Source organism: Sinocyclocheilus anshuiensis, unplaced genomic scaffold (genome assembly GCF_001515605.1).
Source record: "Sinocyclocheilus anshuiensis isolate Anshui unplaced genomic scaffold, SAMN03320099.WGS_v1.1 scaffold32, whole genome shotgun sequence".
NCBI lineage: Eukaryota > Metazoa > Chordata > Actinopteri > Cypriniformes > Cyprinidae > Sinocyclocheilus > Sinocyclocheilus anshuiensis.
The window spans coordinates 305,981-328,317 of NW_015554060.1; the positions used below are offsets into that span (position 1 = coordinate 305,981).

Genomic DNA, 22,337 nt, shown 5'->3' on the forward strand with positions numbered 1-22,337 from the left:
ATTATTACTAAATAAAATATTAATAAATATAAAAATACTACATAAAATAAGAAATACTACTATGTAATATTTCACTGTAAAATAAAAAAAAGAGTATAAGAAAAATAATATAATTGTACTTTACATTAAACTGTAAAATTGCAGTACTAATATAATATTTATGGCTGTAACATTAAAAACGCAGATAACTCTAAAAGCTTCTCTTTAAAATGACTGATTTTAATTTTAAGGGTTTTTAAATTATTTAGAATTTGTATTTAGAAAGAAACAAACAATTTTGCACACATACTGTATAACTGTCACTACCAGGTGTAAAAGCTTCAGTTGGTTAATGATAACATTCCTGTATCATGCTGCAACCAACTCAATGTGAAGCAGAAATGCTTTGATGAACACTATAATCTATAGTCATGCCTGCATATGTTCATAAGGACCCTTCTAAGGGGCCAGTGAGAGATGCTGAGCTGCACTGCTGCATGGCATTAAAACATCTTGCAGCATGTGCTCTCTGGCACACTCAGGCAAGCAAGCACACTCACCGGCATACAAAATGAGCCCTTCATACCAAAGAGATGTGAAAGAGGGCAAAGAACAAAAAGAATAATTGAGTTTACATACAATAAATACACATATAAAAGAAACTGTACAAGGACTGAACATTTTAGAAACATCCTTGCTCTTTACTTAGTACAGGCAATACTGCAAATTAATTTTTGTAGCTACAAATAAAAATTCTGTCATCATTAATTCACCTGAATGGCTTTCTTTCTTATGAGGAACAAACAATTAGACATTTTGAAGAATCTTCAAACAGGTGATTTAATGAGCAACAGTCACTATAGAAAATACCTGTGATATGAATACTAGTAATGACAAACTTTTATACTACGGGCCCGGGGCCGTTGAATGCTTGAATCTGATTGGCTGACGAACGTTCTGAGGTGTGCAATTATTTTCAGAGAAACGCATGGCGAACGTAGTTCCAGGCAGCTCTCTTGACCGCATTACAGTTCCATATCACTTTGCATAGTTAACTGTAATAACGGAAATTAGCATACAGTACCTATACAGCACACAGGAATTACTGCAATCACACGTGCTCGTACAAGCACACTACGGTCACGCAGTTTGCACAAAAAGGTGTTGTCAGCACTGCCCTGACGATTTTATCAGTTAGCCTATATAGTGTAGCAACTTAAAGGCTACACATGACATTTCTTACTAACGAGGTAATAACAGCGCTGTTTAGAGACTGCTGCAGAACACTGTTGAGGGACGCACAGAGGTAGCCTAATTCACACAAGCTCTCTCTCTCTCTCTGTGTGTCTCTGTCTCTCTCGCTCTCTTTCTAATAACTTCATTAATAACTGCATTAGAATGCTATCAACGGCCCAAGCCTCCATTACCAGCTTTAAAATGACGTTTTGGAACTAGCAAAAGAGGCGTTGGATGAGATGCGGAAGAAATAATCCTACTCACAATAGCGATTTAAGTACAAAAACCGGACAAATCCCTTTAAATATATCATCTGATCGATGTCTTGAGGTGTGGTAACCGTAGTATAAGCAGAATAATTGACTCCGGGCCGTTGAATTATTAGAAAAATAATGCACACCTGAGGTGTGGTCTTAAAATAGCAATAATATCATTTATCGCAATTCATTTTGCTGCAATATATCGCACAACAAAAGTAGTTATCGTGACAGCCCTACATACAGTACCTATACAGCACACAGGAATTACTGCAATCACACGTGCTCGCACACGCACACTACGGTCATGCAGTTTGCACAAAAAGGTGTTGTCAGCGCTGCCCTGACGATTTTATCAGTTAGCCTATATAGTGTAGCAACTTAAAGGCTACACATGACATTTCTTACTAACGAGGTAATAACAGCGCTGTTTAGAGACTGCTGCAGAACACTGTTGAGGGACGCACAGAGGTAGCCTAATTCACACAAGCTCTCTCTCTCTCTCTGTGTGTCTCTGTCTCTCTTGCTCTCTTTTTAATAACTTCATTAATAACTGCATTAGAATGCTATCAATGGCTCAAGCCTCCATTACCAGCTTTAAAATGACGTTTTGGAACTAGCAAAAGAGGCGTTGGATGAGATGTGGAAGAAATAATCCTACTCACAATAGCGATTTAAGTACAAAAACCGGACGAATCCCTTTAAATATATCATCTGATCGATGTCTTGAGGTGTGGTAACCGTAGTATAAGCGGAATATTTGACTCCGGGCCGTTGAATTATTAGAAAAATAATGCACACCCGAGGTGTAACGGCCACGACGCGAGGGTGTGCATTATTTTTCTAATAATTCAACGGCCCGTCGTCAATTATTCCTTACTTAAAGTCAGAACTGCATATTTAGAACTGATCTGGTGCAGTGAAGTATCTGGAAGATTTGAGGGTCCTTACCATCAACATTATCCGGCCTGAAGGTAATTTTGATGCTGAATGCATGGTAGGCGTTTCTGATAGTGTGGAGTGTGAGGTATGAGAGTGGCTCCTGGGTAAAATAGGGCATCATTCTCTCTGGAAGACCATATGAACATGAGTGAATGTTAGAGAGACAAGTAGAACATCTCAGAAACTCTTCAGAGTAACAAATAGCTCATGAAAAACATGTCTTGGTGGTGGTAGCATAATAGTTAAGGATGTTTCCAAATCTCCACACTGTAAGACATCCAAAAAGCAGCATTTCATAAGTCACTTTGGATAAAAATATCTGCTTAATGACATTTAACCAGATCCTGTGGAGATGTTTAAGCAGAACTATACTTGTTAAACCATCCAGATTAAATCAGTACTCTCATCACAAAGCCACAATTGCAGACAAGCAGCATTGTGACTAAAGACTTACTCTGGAAAAAATATGTAACTACAGACAGAACGGACTTGCATACAGACCATGAACAACGAGTCTGGTGAAGGCCTCGACTTTTCCTTGCTTATTAGCAGCCGTACACGCGTACGTTCCTGCATCTGTGTGTGTGACACCAGGGACTGTCAGGACATGGCCATCCTGGCTGCACTTAGGGGGCAACTCATTCTCCACCTGAAAGAAGAGCACACATGGGCGTAACGATCTCTTTTTAAAGTGAACAGAACCATGTTTAGTACTCTACACACCAAAAATATATGGTATAATAGGATTTTGGTGTTTTGAATTAGGGCAAATGTAGGTTACCTTTGACCATGTGATGGTTGGGACTGGGTATCCAGATGCAATGCAAGGCAAGACCGCATCAGAGCCAACAGTTACGTCCTTTGACTCAGGCTGTGCAGAAATCTGAGGCAAGGCTACAAAGTGCATTGGATTCAGGATTCAGCTTGTTGTTTTTAAGGTGTCACATAATACAAATAAAAACCACTGGCAAAAGAAGCATCATAAACATCCTGGATATTATAATGTACTCACACTGGATATTAAGGACCACCTGGTTATACTCCGAGCCAACATTATTAGTGGCTGTGCAGCGGTACTGTCCTGAATCTGATTCGACCACATGATCAATCCTCAGGATGTTCCCCCTTATTTCCACATGATCGGGAAGAGAGCCTCCCACTTTACTCCAGCGCACCGTGGGCTCAGGATCACCGATCGCATGGCACTCAAACTCCACTGAGTTGCCCACCATCACCGTCTGTACTGATGTGCGCACATTGATCATCACTTTGGGTAGAGCTGTAAAGACAAAGAGCACAAAGTCATTGGTTTTAAAGTTGAGTAAACCAAGATTTGGAAACATATTGGATATCATAACGGACCTTGAATGGTGAGTTTGCCACTGTCCTGAGCCTGTCCAAACAGACTTGTAGCTCTGCAGGTGTAGATTCCCTCATTGCTTTGCTCAAGGTTCTCAATTCTGCACAAATATTATAAATAAAAGACACAACATAATTCAAAACATTAGGGTATTTTATTGCAAATGATATTACATATCCCAAAGAAAATATTATTTAACACAAAATACATCAAAAACTGCATACAAAATCATTCAACAACGTCATCATTTTGTTATAATCAGCTAAACTGATCATTTCTAAACAGTTTACTGTAGTAATTTTTTTTAATTATTACCTTATTTTAATTATTAAAAAAGTAATTTTGTGCACTACCCTGTTAAAAAATTACTGACATTACAAAAACAATAAATATAAAAAAATAGTATTCCTTAAAAGTAGCATTATTTTCTCACTTTTTACACAATTTGTAGTGTTAACAGCAATCTTGACCATTCAATTAAATTCCATTACTGTAAGTTTGTGAAAGAAAAATGATCAAACATATTTTTCATTCAAGTTATGGGGAAAATACACTAGAGTTTTTTTTTTACAGAGATGAATACTTTTAATTTAGCAAGGACATATTAATTGATCGAAAGGTAACAGTAAAGGATTTTCAATTGCTACTAACAAAATTCTATTTAGAAATAAACTTTGAAATGTATCACAGTTTCCGCAAACATACTAAGCATCACAACTGTTTTCAAGATAACAGTAAGAAATGTTTATTGAGAATCAAATCAGAGTATTGTGATTTCTGAAGGATCATGTGGCACTGAAGACCGGAATAATTGGTGTTTTGCCATCACAGGAATAAACTGCATTTTGAAATATGTGAAATAGACAAATGTTATTTTAAATTGTCATTTTATTTCACAATACTACTCTTTTACTCTATTTTTGATTAAATAAATGCAGCCTGGGTGAGCATAAGAGACTGTTTTCAAAAACATTAAAAATATTTTGAACAATAGCGTAAGTTTATTAATAAACACAAACCAACATTTGGTGGCGATTAGTCAACCCCTCCTTAATCATATAGATCTGGAACCTTGTTACCCACTCTGACGTTTTTAAATCTGATAAATTTTGCTTAATTATAATATTTATTATTTATCTATAACTTCATGGTTTTAAGGTGCTTTATAAATAAATAAATGATTGATTGATTGTCAATGTTGATATTAGCTGAGACTCACCTGAGCACTCCGTCTTTAATGTGATGATTTGGTGGAAGAACTCCCCCCTCCTTCAGCCATTCAATCTCAACGTGAGACCCTCCTTTAGCAGCACAGGTAAACTCCACAGCGCTGCCCAGAGCCTTCACTTCTACCTGTGGGGACACTTTCACTGACAGGGGTGCTGCAGGACACAGAGGTCAGAGGTCAAGCTGAATGCTAGTTAGAATTCATCTGATGATCACTTTGTGAGTGAAGGAATGCATGAAGCATGTATTAAAGTGAACTGTCAGTACTCACATCGGACAGAGACTCTGGCCAGCGCTTCACTCTTGCCAACCTTGTTGCTGGCCACACACTTGTAAGTCCCAGCATCGCTCTCCTTGGCCAGGTTGATCTGGAGGTCTCCTCCTTGCTGCTGAGCAGTAGGAGGCAAGCTGCCATTGACCTTAGTCCACTCAAAACGCAGGGGTGGGGTGCCACGGGCCAGGCACTGCAGGCGGATTACTTCACCCACTCGCACGGACACGTCATCGGGCAAGGAAGTGGCATAGGGTGGGGCTGCTCCAACCAAAGAAATGTCAGTTAGAGGATGTTGGATAATTACCACTGGCTCATTTTAGAGAGCTTTACAACAACAGGAAAATATGCTTCACACTTCTTGGAAAAATTCAGACGAAAGCTACAATGTTAAAATGTACAAATATATAAAAAAAAAAAAAGAAATTATTTTTGTTGTGTTTTCCACCAAACAATATTTTGATTTAAACCAAATTAAATTACCTTTTACATTTTTTTCTGAGGAATCTTATTTAGTGCATTTGGTTATACTTTTTATTTTAAAGTGTCCTTGTTACAGTGTAATTATACATTTAAGTACTGAGTAATATTAATTAACCTCATGTACATACTATATGGTAAGGGTTAGGATTAGGGTTTGGCCTAAGGTTACTTGCATGTAATTATGCATAATTTATTGTTATTATAATAGTAAGTACATGTAACATGTGTAACAAGGCCACCTTAAAATAAAGTGTTACCGTGTATTTTTCTTACCCTGTTGCCATCTTGTTTTAAACTTAATCTAAATAATTTTGTGAGGTTTATGTTTAAAACAAGAAAAAAGTGTACCAATGGAGTAAGAAAATAAATAAAATTACAAGATAAATTAATTAAATGTATATTATCTAAAATGTATTAATATTTTATTAAATGTAGAAAATAGGTACAATTATAATATATTTTAGATGTTTAGATATTTTTTCTGGCAACCAAGACAAAAATACTGATTAAGAAAATAATTTTTGCAATGGACATGAAAATTTGTAGACTATAAACTAGAAGATAAATTAATTCAATAGAAATGATCTAAAATGTATTAATATCTTATGAAAACCTACAAATATCTAATGACATTCTGAACATTTAACATGTTTTAAGGATATTTAGATTTGTTTTCTGGCAAACAAAAATACTGAATAAAAAATGAAAAATAAACACTAAAAATACTGATTATAAAAATCTTTTTTTTTTTTTTTTTTGCAATGTACGCGTGTATAATAATTTTGTAATAAATATCTAGATGTCAGACATTATTGTTCAAAAAGGATGTATGATAAATGTTTTTCAAAATATATTCTCTAAAGTCATAATATTATAAACACTTTTGCTTCAAGTACATTTATTTGATTTGGGGGAAGTTTTTCTGGAAAACAAAGTAAAATATAATTAAGAAAACTATCTTTGAAGTGTAAAATGAACATGAATCAGATAGACAAGGAATAGAAACAATCATCTCTAAGAATAAATTAAGCTCACAGTCTACTTCCAGCATGATGGTGACTTCACTTGTGCCCATGTGGTTGGTTGCATTGCAGACATATTGACCAGAGTCCTGACGGCCCACATTAGGTAAGACCAGGCTGTTGTCAACAATCTTGTGTCTCCAAGGCAGAGAAGACCGTTCTTTAGACCACGTGATGGTGGGCTTTGGGAATCCTTTAGGTAAGATAATAAAGATAAAATAAAGCTTTAAGGCACACTCTTTAATAGCAGACTGCTTTCATTTTCACCTATTGTATTTTAACAGTCATAACTTTCAACCGCCGCTTACGGTTGCACCTACCATGGGCGTCGCAATGAAGTGTTGCGGTTGATCCCTCTACCACAACTATCATAGGCTCACGTACGCTGGCACGGGGAACAGTGGGCACCTGAGGCCCTCCTTCAACAAACACCTCTACTCGAGTTTCAGTTGTGCCCTGGTTGTTCTGTACAGTGCACACATACGTGCCACTGTCTTCCGGCCGTGCAACTAAGATCTGAACATAGAATGAAACACACTTTGATTAACATATAGAAGCAAACGATTGTGAAATCAACAACGGCTCAACTTCAGACGGCCCATAACCTGCATGATAGCACTGGAATCGACAGGCACGGGGCTGCTCAGAATCGTTCTGCGGTTGTTGTCTAGTCTGTGCCATCTGACAGAGGGTCTTGGCTCTCCAGCGGCCTGGCATTCGAGATTGATGGGATCGCCGACCCTGATTCGCACCGATCCTGCAGGGGTCACTACAGCCTTAGGAGATTCTAAGAATGAAATCAGACAAAAATATAAGAATAGGCTTATAAGATGGAGCAACAAAAGTATCTGAACATAAATGTTTGAAAAACTGAAACCAAAAATGGTGTGCACCAACTGGAATATTATTAATGATTGTTTCTGAACTGGCTTACCTCTCACGATGAGTGAAGCTATGCTGTGGGTCATTCCGAACAGGTTGCTGGCCACACAGCGATAGGTGCCCTGGTTTTTGGCTTGGGCATTGGTAATAGTCATGAGTGAATTGTCAGGACCAAACTTCACGTTATCTACAGAACATATGAAAAGAAGCAACATCATTTCTATTCAGGCATCATATTAATTGACGACTGACATGAAAGTGAATTGCAGCAGTGTACCTGGCAGAGGCAGGTTGTTGGTGGGTTTCCACTCTAAGCGCACCAGCTGGGCTCTGCTGTGGACCCTGCACCTGAAGCTCGCTGACTCGCCCTGCTTCACTGCTGCGCTGTGTGGCTCAATGGAGATAATGGGGCTCTGGAGACCTACTCCACAATTAGGCAACAAAATACAGTAGGCACATGTTGAGCAAACACATTAAACAGGACTTAGGCTAAAAGTGCCATTGAGAGTGGCAAAAATATTCCACACATTTAAAATGTGGAGGACAAATCTGCCTATGTAGTGCAGTCTTCTAATTTTTGAACTAGTTATGGGTTTAGTGCTTCTCTTGATAAAGTAGTGAATTCTTCTTGTCATATTAATTCTGTATTTGCTATCTCAGTCATTTTTAGTCTTTTTTTCGCCCTAATCATTGTTTTTCCTCATGATCATGTAAGGATATTTTAACATTTCCAGGAGTGTGTGGTGATATTTTTAAAAATATACAATACATTAATATAAACTGGGGCTTGCAGGACGACCAAGTAGCCAGGTCAGATGTTATCTTACGTTAATAAGAGGTTGCATTAACTTATTTCTGCAAATTTTTTAAATTACATTCATCATTCGGAGAGATAAAATGCAAAACAACACAATACATGTAAATTTTCTATTATTAAATAAGATTTAAATAAATGTTGCTGACCACATGAGAACTACATTTCTGGGTTCGTAGCATCATAAAACTTGTTCCACTGTATATAAATCATCATCAGATTGTATGAGTTTATCACTGAGAAGCCATGCAAATTTATGTTTACAGACATTAATGTTTAGACAAAAATTAAGCAAAAATGGTGTTCACCAAATGGAATACCACTAATAACGGTTTCTGAATTGGTTTTCCAAAAACTCCTAATGCCCCCTCATATCATCTTTTGTTTTGCTAGGTTGTGTCAAATGTTGCAAATGTAAATGTATGACGTCCCCATGAGAAACAATTACTGTCCCAATAGGGCTTAAGAAGAGAGCTGTATAATTTAACATTTCAATCAGTGGTGAGCGGTGACTTTTTTAACCGGGTATGCTGAGTGCTAAGATTAAGAGCTCATTAGCATTTAAAGCGACATGCAATAAAACAGCTTGCTGTAGACAGAGCTGTTTCTGACAGGGTAAAAACGGTGTTGTTTTACACTACCATTGAGAATTTTTAACCAAACTATGTTACTGACTTTTCATTAAGACCCTAAAGAATCATATCAACTGGAAAATGGGCATCCGATGACCCCTTTAAGTATTTGACATAAAATGGACACCATTATGGAAAAAAATATATAATCAAATATGAAATATCATCAAATGAATTTTTGTGACACAGCAAGAGATGAAGGGCTGAAGTCATGAAAAACCAAAATATGAAGATAGATGACATTTGACAACATTATGAAATAGCCTCTGCCTTCATAATAGCATGTTTGGTTAATGATCTGCAAGATGAACATGATTGGCCATTGATACTTTCCTGTTTCTCATCAATCTAGGGGACTTACGGGAGGAGCTGGACGTCACAGACACAGATACAGAAGCCTGACGGGGGAATGGGCCGTCCTCCACCTGACAGATATATTCTCCAGTGTCATCTGCAGAGGCCTGCAGGATCCGCAGCTGAGCTCCCAAAACCTTGAGTCAAATGCACATGAAAGCACACATATGGTTCATATATTTAACACATTTGGCTCAAAGATCTGTCATACACACTTCACGTAAATCAAATATGCCTCATAGTGGACTGAGATAAAACCTGATGATTGGATGACAGCAGGCCGCCTGCCCTGTTCCATTTGACAGATGCTGGAGAGGTTCCTGGGATGATGCAATTAAGATCTAGAGTCTCTCCCTCCATTACAGAAGCAATAGAGGGCTGGATGGTGACTCCAGAGGGGATGATTTCTCCTGACCACCATGACAGAATAATATTACTATTCTATCCTAAAAATACTAGTCTAAAATGAATGGACTTGCCTCACCTCTTTTTACAAAGACCTCAACATGAGCTTCTGAGGAACCAACAGTGTTAGTTCCAACACAGAGATATGTGCCTGCATCAGACGACCTGATATTGGGTACGAGGAGAGTGCCGATGTCAGTGCGCTCCATGCGGGCCTGAGGAAGATATGGATGTATGGATATTTGAGGTACATTTTTTGTTATTTTATATGGAATCTAAGACATTATTGCTGCGATAATTTTCTGTAAATCTGCTTTGAAATCATGTACATTGTAAAAAGTGCTAAATAAATAAATTGGCTTGACTTTTTGTGAACAAGTAAGTTTGGTCAATAGGAACAGAATAAACATAACAGCATTAATAATAGAAGACAATTTAATACTCAATACTTACCTTGACAAGACTTACTTTAAATAAAACAGTTTAAATACATTAATATACAGTAATACCTGCAAATAAATTAAGTAAAAACTGAGTAAAAAGTGATTTTTGTTAAGAGGCTATCACCGTGTCCTAACCAAGACTACGTAGTGTGATGTGATGCAACTGAATTGTTCGTAAACACAGCCAATCAGAACAATTCTCTCACTTTCTCACACCTGCAATGCACTGTAGCTGAAGAGTGCAAAACACATACCTCATATTTTCATGACTTCAGCAATAATTTAGCATATTTGTTATGTTTTTTTACGGAAATTGTCATATCTACTATATACTTGACTTTATTATTGTCTTAGTCATTTATCTATAGTAGATAATAAATCAGAGGTCAAACTAATTCACAGAAAATTGCTTTATTACGGCACTTATTACTGTGTTGCAAAACTGTGGATAATATTCAATTCTACATTTCCACAATCAGGCTATGTTTCATCCTGCAGGGCTCATACCTATGACCTAATCCCTAAGAAGGGTTTAGCCTCCACAATCAAGTGAAAGCTTGATGAGAAAGGGATGAGGGGTGTAGGGGACCAAAAAACTGTTCCTTGGAACTCACTTTTGTGTCTTGCCTAATTCAACCTAGACCAAGCATAATGGGAGAGAAGCCTCCATTATTTGTACCCTTTGAAATTCTTCATTCCGAAGGGCCCTTTGAAGTGACCAGTTTTGAACACTAACATTTGAAAACCCTTCAATATGTTTTTCACTCCAAAGTGCCCTCTGGGGGCAGATTTATACCATTTGGAATATCCTCCTCCTTGTTTGATGATTAATAAACATGAGGAGCGTTACTTGTATCCAAAAAGTAGGAGCTCGACATGGCAGACATAATCCAAATGCCTCACAAAATGCAAAGGCAGTGTTTGTGGTGGCTTAAGACATACAGGTACACTTTTAGACTTAAGACTTTTTGTGTTGTATCTGGTTAAGACACAGTGTAATTTTTTATGCCTCATAACAGATTGTTATTAATCATTGGTGTTACATTTATGGTGCTACAGGTCTATATTAGCAGATGATTAACCTGTAATTGATTAATGGCATTGATGACAGTAATTATTTCACAAGACGAGACATATAGTGACAGTGGACAGTTAAAGCAGCTAGTGGCTATACAACACAACATCTAAATCCTACATCTAGAGACATCCAAGCCTGTAAATCAACCTTCAAATGTAAACGTTTATAATTTCTTAGTTTTATAAGATGATGCAGATTCATGATTGTGATTAGCACAATTATTTTGTCAATTTTTCAACACGTATGCAAAGAAGCTCTAAAACTGACAGTTACATCTGTAGTGTGCTCGCTGCAAAAGAAAACACAACTGTATTCAGAAGGGAGGGGTGATATTTTTTATCCAGGAGTAAAGCTGCTTAACTATGATCTAGTGAAGCGTGGCGGCAGTAGAGCCGGGATGGGGCAGGCTTGGTTGAATGAGTGTCTGAAACCATTCACAAATTTTCAAAGCGGCCCGTTTGCTAGAGCACACAGAATTTCTGCATGGCCGCACGGTAGACCAGAGCTCACCCTGGGAAAAGCTTACACAATGCAGCGATGCTCTCAGGCAGAACAAACCAGTCCACAAAGAAACAAGGTACGCAAGACACCAAAGCCCTCCAGCAGCATGGGACGGGTCGTCCATGTCTCATATCTCGAAATCTAACAGTGCAAAAACATGTACAGTGGGGTTCAAAAGAAATGGGTCCACTGCTTCTGTTTGGCTTTCTATTTTGCCTAATTTAAATACATTTACATCAGCATAACAATTTGAGTCCAGAGTTAAATTGTAAAATGCAAATTAATTTCAGTATTTAGTTTGTACAGCCTTTGCTTTAAAGAAATAGTTTACCCAAAATTTGCTGAAAATGTACTCACCTGCAGGTCATCAAGACATGGATGAGTTTGTTTTTGCATATGAACAGATTTATTCAAATTTAGCATTACATCAATTGCTCACAAATTGATTCTCTGCAGTGAATGGGTGACGACATTAAATCGTTGGTTCTAGCCAAAATATGTCTATAACCCATAATAATGCTTTCTTTAGTTACAAATTCCTGTCCCTCTCACATCAAAATCCACCGTAACATTTGTCAAAATATTAGAAAATGTATTATTTTCGTTTGTAATCGGTGCTTGATCTGTGTACAGTCTGTGCATATTTCACTCCTGATTCAAGCAAGACAACTTTTTCACTGGAGAAAGCAATATTATGGGGATAGAGGTTTCATATTTTAGGCGGAAGCAATGGTTTTAAGTCAAAAATGTCTTGATGGATTTATTACAGACATGCAACTTACATTACTTGTGGATTATTGTGAAGATTTTATCAGCTGTTTGGACTCTCATTCTGACGGCATCCATTCACTGCAGAGGATCCATTGGTGAACAGGTAATGTAATGCCATATTTCTCCAAATCAGTTCCGATAAAGAAACAAACTCATCTACATCTCACAAGTCCTGAGAGTTCTCAAATTCTCAGCAAATTTACATTTTTTGGGTGAACAATCTAGAATTTTGCACCACACTGTACAGTACATACTCTTTGATAACTAAAAGCAGCACACCTGTTTACCGGTGCAAACTTGAACCGAGCAAACTAAATATTGTTTGTACTCACATTAAGTAATCTACAATGCTTTATTTGGCTAAAAATCGAATGGATGTCACGTGAATGATTAAATGAATCATGCATTTAGTTCACACAGATTTTGGCGAGGGTGAGTGAAGCGAGACAGGTGGGATGGGACGCGTGAGACAGACATCAGACAGATGGACAGACCTGTAGCTCCTCAATACGTCTCTGTAACACATCGAGACTGTTGCTTTTAAACTGATGGAAACCATGAGAAGGAATTGCCTGAACAAACACCAAGACACGGGATGAAACAGAAAGAAAAACTCAAAGGAGGCAAAAACAAGGCAAAATATGAGCAATGGCACAACCCTGATTGAGTAACAGGATGAATGACAAAAGGAGAAACTAGTTTCTCACCTGTGGCGGCAGTGAACCACCTCTCTTCTTCCATGTGAGGGCAGGAGTGGGACTGCCAACGGCCCTGCAGTACAACCGCAAAGTCTCACCCTCGTGAATTTCCACCCGCGGAGGGCTCACTTGTACATGGGGTAGACCGTGAGGTTGACTTGTACCTGAAACATCAGTTATAAAGTAAAGGAGAACTCACTTGTCAGCTTCATGAGCTTGTTACACTGTAAATCTTGAAGTATCCTGGTGTACTTTGAACATGAAGAACTCCTCGGGCTGTGTGCTCGCCATGTGTGTTCAGAGCCTTGCAGATGTACTCGCCCTCATCCGAGTGATCCACAGATGGGATGATCAGCAGCCCATTACGAATGACAGCTTTTGAACTGATCCGTTTCCCAGGACCTCCTGACAAACACCATATCATAAGAGAATTCAGGAGTCAGGAAGGAACAGTTGATGTTATGTGGGAATACCTAACCACACGACCAGATTGAAAACTCAGTATCTTCATCAACAAACAATGCTTTCCATGATTTCAAGGTAGGACATGTTCTTCAATCCACACCCTTGTTGGTCCAGCAACAACATTCTTATCTACCAGTCAGATTTTGAGGACTGGGCAAAGGAAATTAAAAAGGGTTAGGCTTCATCTCAGTTTTTCTAGCCCCCTTGTGAAAAATAAGTGTGCTTAATTGAATTCTGTGAGCTCTTGTAGTGTACTTTAAATCTTAAAAGTATACTTAAAAAAAACTGAACTTGCAGACATATCAAATAAAAGGTCACTTAAGTGCAGTTAAAGTACACTTCCATGTTTAACACACTTAAGTACGTTGTAATGTGAAATTAAAGATTTTTATCTTAAAGTACATCTTAAATCATTAAATTTTAAGAATCTTTTGTTGTGCTTCAAATAAGTACACTTATTCCATTGTGTTGACTAACAAAATAAAGCACATGTACAGTATTTAATTTATAATTTTAACTGTCAAGTGTTATTCTATATTAAATAAAAAGTTAATATATTTTAAATGTACTAAAATATACCAACAGTGCTAACCACCGAGCCACTGTGCTGCCCCCTACTTACATCAAATTGCATTTAATATAAATATTACACTATAAACATTTTCATTTAACTGCAACTAAGTGTCTGAAAACATTGCATTCAATATGCTCTTAAGTATATTCTTTTAAAGTATATTATTTCCATAAGTATGCTGAACCCTTTTAAAAAAGTAATATATTTAAAATACATTTCATACTAAGTATAGTTTAAATCTATTAACATGTTTACTGATATATCACTCAAGACTTACTGATATAAAAATTATAATTAAACTTTATTTGGAGTACTATTTGTGCACAATGCACATTTCTTAATATTAAGCTTAAAATGTGTTTTAATGTCACTAGTGATGAGGATTGTATGATCTTTGAATAATATCGCTCTTTAAATGCAAGATATTTAAAGTGTACATAAAGTATACTTGCAATAGTTCCGCTTTAGCAAACTTCAGTATATCTTTAGTTGGACTTCAGCACTACTTGTGCAAAATTAAAGTGCATTAAGTACAAAATTAGTTGTTCCAATTTAAGTATGCCAGTTTAGTATACCAAAAGTACAATTGCAGGGTATTTTTATTAAGTACATTAATATGTAAATATATTTGTATATACTTAGCATGAAATAGATGTATTTCAAATAAATTTGAGTATATTTATTTTTCACTAGGGAATTGTACTTCTTTTGCAGGAATGTAGCTCTAGGGCCAACATAAGATCACATGTCCTATAACCAAGTTCTACTTGGCATAATCATAGTAACCACAAATTAATATATTAATTTATATTTTCAAATGTAAATTGGCTCACCTATCCATTCCACAGCAGGGGTGGGGTTGCCGGTCACTGTGCAGCGGAACTCTGCCCGCTGGCCCTGTTGGACTGTCAGCACAGGTGGATTTACTGTGGCCACCGGCTGGGCCCCTTCAGTAGCTACAGTGAGGTAGAAACCAGTTAATCACAGACAGGAGTAGAGCACTTCAAACTGAAGTACCAGTCATTACAGATAATACCTATTCAGAACAGACCTTATCCTCTCTTGATGACGGAAGAGGTCAAGAACATTTTCAGTGAAATTAATTTCTCATTCATGGTCTAAATGTCATGCTAATTAATTGATCATGTTTTTTCACATTTATCATGCTGTGTGGTCTCTATCATAAGCACTAAAAATACAAAAAGGCAAATGGATGGAAAACTGAAAACAGCTCTACATTTGGGAAAGGTCTGTTTGTGAGGGTGTTTATGAACTGATAGTGGTGTGACAGCATATGCAGCGTGTGTCTGGCTGCCAGAGATGATGGTCAAATCATGTCTCTTGGCAGCCAGCTTGAGGGGATGAGAAATGGCAGATGGGGCTTGGCAGGGCGAGGCCCTCACTGCTGTCCGTGCCAACTTGGCTGGACGGCGAGCCCTCGATCTATAGGGATTCCAGGGCAAGAGAGCAAAAGAAAGCTTGCTTTCACCAACTGGGGTGGACTACTGGTCTGTGTAAGCTCTGTGTTAAGCTCCAGTCTGCTTCTCAGTGACTGAACAGTGCTCATTTAGCTGCCTTGGCATTTAAGCATTACTTTTTCCATGATGGGCTCACGAATAGAGTTCTTATTTTGGTCCATAACTCACAAAAGTACTTTTTTGTGCATGAGATCTATCTACCCACCCATCTAGCGGTCTACACCTCTATCTCTCTGTCTATACACCCAAACATATAGCGGTTTACTCACCCCTTTATTCATCCACTCATTTATCTACCCACCTGTCTACACTATCTACCTGCTCAGCTATTCATTTGTCTACCCACCCATCTATTTCTAACTTTCCATCTACCCAACTATCTGTTTACCCAATCTTCTCCGTCTACATGTCTATATACCCAACCTTTTGTCTATTCACCCAACCATCAAGCCGTCTACCCATCTGTCAACCCATACACCTCTATCTATATAACCATCAAATCTATCTGTCTATGCATCTATACATTCACCCAACCATCCAGCTGTCTACACATCTATCGATCCAACTGTCTACCCACTCATTTTTCAACTTCCATCTACCCAATCCTCCCTGTTTACTCATTTATCCATCTATCTACCCACCCATCACTGTCTACTACCCCATATACCTTCTGAACTATTCATTTGTCTACCCACCCATCTATTTTCAACTTTTCCATCCACCCAACCATCTGTTTACCTAATCTTCTCCGTTTAACTACACTTTTGTCTATACATCTCAACATCTACCCACCCATCTCTGTCTATACCATCTACTGTACTGTATATAACCACCCATCTATCGTCTACATAGCCATCCATTCACCCGACCATCTACCTGTCTACACATCTATCAACCCAACCACATATCTGTCTACTCACCCCTTTTTCAACTCATCTAACCTATCCTAGCCGTCTACTCATTTATCATCTACCCACCCATCTCTGTATACACCATCTATCTACCCACTCCACCTTATCCATCTACCCAACCATCTATTTAATTACCCAATCTTATCCGTCTACTCATGTCTATCTACCCACCCTTCTATCTATACATCTCCATATGTATCTACCCAACCATCTAGCTGTCTACCCACCAAACTTTCACCTCATTCATCCATCTATATAATCACCTACTGTATCTATCTGTCTCCATATCTATCAGTCCACCCAGCCATCTGTCTACCCATGCAGGTATGTCTACACATCTATTGACCAAACCATATAACGGTCTACCCAACCATCTATTTTTCAACTCATCCATCCATCCTTCTCATCTACCAATCCATCTTTCTGCCCACCCAACCATCTACTCATCTTTTTACCCACTAATCTTATCAGTCTGTCTATCCACCCATCTATCTGTCTATACATCTGTGCACCCCCTAAACTATCCACACCCTTAGTCTCCTATTCACAGAGGCGGACAGTAACTAAGTACATTTACTTGAGTATTGTACTTAAGTACACTTTTTGAGTATCTGTACCATCAACTTATCTATTTACACTCCCAAATTCTATCTATACATAAACCCATCAATGCATTTATCTATTCACCTACTCTATTATCTATCTAACCACTTACCTATCTACCATTTCTCTACCAATCTGTCTACTCACCCATTTGCTTATATATCCTGTCTACCTAACCATCTATTAATCTACCTATCCATCGATCACCATAAATCAATTAAATTCATACTAAAGTCAAACCATCTTTTAAATAGTGTCTATAAAATTTGAGAGAGCCTAGTTCAGTGCACTGGACATGTACGCATGAGTGATGACCATTATAAATGAGGCATAGTATTATCTTTGAAGAATAATGGATGTTATTTGATATCTGATATACCTCAAAATAGTCTTGTATATCAAAAGCATGATACTGGGCTGATGAAATGTGTGGGGGACCCCTCTCTGTTAGGTAACAAGTGTGATGTTTGGTGGTTTGGTCACGTATAACAGCATGCACCTTGAAGCACATCATGCAAAAAGAATTAACCTTACCAATCTGATACAGAACTGGTCTTGAGCACCAAAAAATCTGTTACAGACAAATTACTAATAAAATAAGAATCATACAAGACACTTCAGCAACAGAGAGAAGTCCCCAAATGTGTAAACATGCAGCTTCACTGTTTCAATGGACCCATATGAGTCTTGAAAGCTTAGCCATATCAAGTAATGCTTCTGCGTACAACAAAAAACACACGTTCAGTATGTGAGCAAAATGTGGTCATAAACAGGATTAACATTAAAATAATAAGTATGTATAAAACTCTGGTGGTCATTAAGCTATTTTTGTAATATTAGCACCATGCTCGTAGTTTGGTTGTACCTTGGCACTACTTGAGATGGTAAAAGCATGCAGGGAGTGAAGGTTGCATGCGTGAAAGGAACAGGTCCTTCCAGGCCTGGAGGGAGAGAACCATGTGGACTTACGCTTTCTATGTCCTTCAAACATCTCATAGGCTGTGTAAAACATCTGTGACTGAGTAGCCTCTGTGAATGATGGACAGGCAGATACTGTCAAGTGAGTCTCCAGAAGGTTCTGTGAGAGTGGCGCACTGGTACCTCCAAGCATTTCAATGTGATTTAAAGCATATGCCACTCAACTTAGAGCCTTCATAACTTTTGAGCTCTAGATCGAGTGTGCAACAACTTGCATTTCTTTTGTTGCAATGCTGCTGTGAAATTATACTTTAATAGGTGGGGACTAAATTATCTCTAGATAAGTTTAGGCAAGCTTACATTTTATATTTCCATGAAAGTAAATCATGTTTTAACAGGTAGCTTTACAAACATCTCAAAATGCCTGAGGTTGATATAATTCACATACTAATTACATCAGTACGTGTCAAATTTTAAATCATGTTTCAAAACTAAAAAAAAAAAAAAGTCTCAAATATGATATGATACAGATATGATTTCTTTTTACCTTTTATATCTGGACTTTTGACTGAGATATACAGCACATAAAGCTTATTTGTACAAGGAAGCTACTCATTGGCTTTTTAGTAAGGCAAATGAAGTTCTTCCCAATTACACAATTATGCTCCAGTATCATTGATTTACAGCACTTGTCATGTTAGATTGTAGTCAATGGTGGAAAAGTTCATGAAGAATAGTTGCTGTAAAATGGCAAGCAATAGTTTGCCCCATTGAGAATCAAAGAAGACATTTAGAAGACATTTTAAAATGAGTGTAAGGTAAGCACACTGTCTGTGTAATTAAAAGAGGAGTGGAGGAAACAGCACTCAGATGAAATCAAAGCATGCAGGTTAGTATCAAAACACAACACATGTAAAAGCTTTACCTCGGTATAAACATTCATATTGTATTTTCTTTGAATACAGCTTGTGATTGAGAAAAGTCTATCTTAGGATTTCAGTTTCATTCCACAGAGCGAAAGTGTTTTACCTGTTATTATTTTAATATGTTCACCATTTAAACAATCATTTGTACATACATTTCACAGTTTAGACAAATCAAATACAATGGAATCATATCATGCTTGATTGAAAAGAAAATCAAAAAAGGAAAACTTAAAGCACCATTCTAGTGTAAAACATACATATTGAAAAAGAACAAAAACAATGCAAAAACACAAATGCATGAAAAATTTTTGAAAGCTGTTTTAACATACACATGAAACCTTAAAGTCAACATAAACATCATTTCTGTTATAGTACTCACTGTGTTTGTAAATGTAAACCAAAGTTATTTTTTACAGTAGTTTGTCAAACCAGTCAAAATAAATATGGAATTAAGTTCTAAGCAATAACTACAGTACACATCTCTGTCGGCAACATTTGAAAGGCATTATCTATGAAATGTCTCTGCTTACTACTAGATATAATTGAGTTTACAAAACCTGTAAAGAAACGGTTGCATTTGAAATGCTGAAACATAATATATATATCAAAAAAAAATCTCACTGCCTAAACCACTGGCAGTTTCCAATCCATTTAGATGACCAAAAAGAGAGAAGAAAAAGAAACAATTCGAAATGGAAAATATGACACTCGTGGAAAAAGTCAACATTCAAACTACTGCACTATTAATAGCACCATTTTCAAATACAAAATTTAAGAACATTTCCATGACAAAATAGAGTTGGAGTCAGGAACGGGCTTGTGCCTGCAGTCCTTTTGGTTGACGAGTCCCAGTATTTATGACACCTCCCTACCTTATAAACCACCTATCCCCAAAAGACCACCTCAGGAGGGAAATGACAGTAAACATGCCCGGAAATTAAGACACAAATCCCCCACTAGTAAGAAGATTGACACAGAACCACCACCATGACAACACCCAATTACACCAGCAGCTGATTTCACTGACCGCTACTAAGAACACTATGCATGAATGTAATGCATATTAGACTGAAGATTAGTCAAATGAATAGGCCTTATTCATGAAACACAAGCAAAACAAATATCTCTGCAAATTACACATGAATCCATTTGATGTAAATTTCATATATTCAATTTAATGTGATAATTCGTGTAAAATATTTGACAACATTTTTGCTCAATGTCAGCGTGCAAATTATAATTTCTGTGTAAATCAAAAATGCATCACTGAATGTAATATAACAATTTACATAAAAATGGATCTTATGAACAATTTGCACAAAATATGTTGAGCTCATGTTTCACTGTGCAATTGCATAATATTCTGAACCAAAAACCAACTGCTATTGAGAAAACATTTTTATCAAACGTTTAATATGATTAAACTGACGTCAGTCTTCATGGGAGTCTGTTTTGTGCGCTTGCTTTGATATGTGAGTCACATAACAAAATGAGCATCATGGGAATTTATGAGAAGTCCTTAATTAAGAGCATTGAAGAACAAATTCTAAGCTTCCAATATTCATGACTAAAAATCTGCTTTTTGCTTAGGATTTTAGCTTGCAACACCCTTTGTGAGCATGAGAAAAAAAAATCATGAATTTGTATTAAGAAATCTTTTTTTATTTCAGGTGCTGGATTAGATTTGATTGAAAAAGCATTTTCTGAGATTTAGTTATTGAGTAAAGTTTTGCTTTTCATTCACAAGCTGTATCAATTTGTCTGGTGTAGAGATTTTACACTGGCAACATGAGAAGCCTTTTAAGTTCGTGTAAGTGGGAAAAAAACTCAGGAAGTAATCAAAAAGCACTTTTTTTTTTGATTAATGCGATAATTGAAACACAAAACGAAGAGTTAGCCATGCCATTGTCCATAAGACAAAGCAGAATTTTGCACAAACAGCACAAAAATGGGGCAATGAAGAAAAGCAAAGAGACGTGCAACTTGAGAAAGACAGAAAACTAAAAGGCAGGGAGGTTTAGAGGATGTGGTGCCAGTCACAAACCTGGGACATAGAGTCTGGCTGTGCCCTCATCCATGCCAAGCATATTGGAGCCCGTGCAAACATAGATGCCTGTGTCCTCAGGCTGCACGTTATGAATGGTCAGGATTCCATTGAAATCCATGGCCCGGTTAGGCAGCTTGCCGTTGCCTTTGCGGGTCCAAACCAGGGTGTACGCTGGCAGCTACGAGAGAAGCACATGTCCTCAAATATTTTCACTTACAGTCATTCATACTCACAGCCAAATCCTGCTCTCTCTCTCTCTCGCTGCCCCATCTGTTTGGAAGTCAGGGAGGCTAAGATTATGTCTGTGATGGATGTGTGCGCAGATGACATTCATACCTTGCTTTTGGCAGTGCAGATGAAGCTCACTGTAGATCCCACCGCCACATTCTGTCGTTTGGGCTCCTCGATAAAGACTTCAATAGGTTTGGATGGTAAGGCTGGTGAGGGAAATGCGGTATGTCAATCCAGAAAGAAAAATGTTTTTGTACCTTGACCAGTGTGTCCCAAAAAAGGCAAAATTAATAATAAAATATAAATATTACAAATATAAAAATCAAAAAAATTAAGTTTGAGAACACTAAATGACTCAATATCATCAAATTCATACTTGGTTCATCAAATGTATACATACTTGAACACCTCACATTATCCAAATTCACAAATATGTTAATTCTTTAATGAGCAATCCCAACCAGGTTTTTGTTCTACTGTAAATGCATCTTGAGGGTAAAGCAAAAGCAACCTTTAAAAACTAAATTGAAAAATGTTGTGCTGTCACATTTAATCAGTGTAAAGTGAAAGACTAGAACAATGTGCATATTGTGTTTTTTATGGTAATTAAAAAAAAAAACACCTTACTTGTAACAACAATTTCTGCTTTGCTTCTATTGGAGCTGCGCTGGTCTCGGCAGGTGCAGATGTAGACGCCAGCATCACTGGGCTGCACACTGGGAAAATGCAACTCCTCTCCTGCGATGTGGTATGAAACGGTTTCCCATGCTTATGAACACACACACTATCACTTGTGCTGTTATATATGCTAAAAAAAGGTCTGAACTTT

General features: G+C 37.4%; 1 protein-coding gene across 2 annotated transcripts in view; it reads right to left on the bottom strand.

The window, feature by feature from the left end:
* Positions 1-22,337, bottom strand: part of hspg2 (heparan sulfate proteoglycan 2) — a 117,974-nt gene that overhangs the window by 12,551 nt on the left and 83,086 nt on the right. For both annotated transcript variants that reach the window (XM_016460469.1, XM_016460467.1), the window contains exons 43-66: positions 22,136-22,246; positions 21,614-21,714; positions 21,275-21,455; positions 18,356-18,415; positions 15,228-15,350; positions 13,608-13,760; positions 13,365-13,519; positions 13,152-13,229; positions 9,944-10,079; positions 9,718-9,869; positions 9,467-9,596; positions 7,937-8,080; positions 7,712-7,846; positions 7,383-7,564; positions 7,098-7,293; positions 6,791-6,970; positions 5,273-5,533; positions 4,994-5,156; positions 3,777-3,874; positions 3,427-3,693; positions 3,196-3,308; positions 2,916-3,063; positions 2,424-2,540; positions 540-557 (exon numbers count right to left, since the gene is read on the bottom strand). In XM_016460469.1, coding sequence (XP_016315955.1) covers positions 540-557; positions 2,424-2,540; positions 2,916-3,063; positions 3,196-3,308; positions 3,427-3,693; positions 3,777-3,874; positions 4,994-5,156; positions 5,273-5,533; positions 6,791-6,970; positions 7,098-7,293; positions 7,383-7,564; positions 7,712-7,846; positions 7,937-8,080; positions 9,467-9,596; positions 9,718-9,869; positions 9,944-10,079; positions 13,152-13,229; positions 13,365-13,519; positions 13,608-13,760; positions 15,228-15,350; positions 18,356-18,415; positions 21,275-21,455; positions 21,614-21,714; positions 22,136-22,246 — 3,402 coding nt within the window. The remainder of the gene's footprint in view (positions 1-539; positions 558-2,423; positions 2,541-2,915; positions 3,064-3,195; positions 3,309-3,426; positions 3,694-3,776; positions 3,875-4,993; positions 5,157-5,272; positions 5,534-6,790; positions 6,971-7,097; positions 7,294-7,382; positions 7,565-7,711; positions 7,847-7,936; positions 8,081-9,466; positions 9,597-9,717; positions 9,870-9,943; positions 10,080-13,151; positions 13,230-13,364; positions 13,520-13,607; positions 13,761-15,227; positions 15,351-18,355; positions 18,416-21,274; positions 21,456-21,613; positions 21,715-22,135; positions 22,247-22,337) is intronic.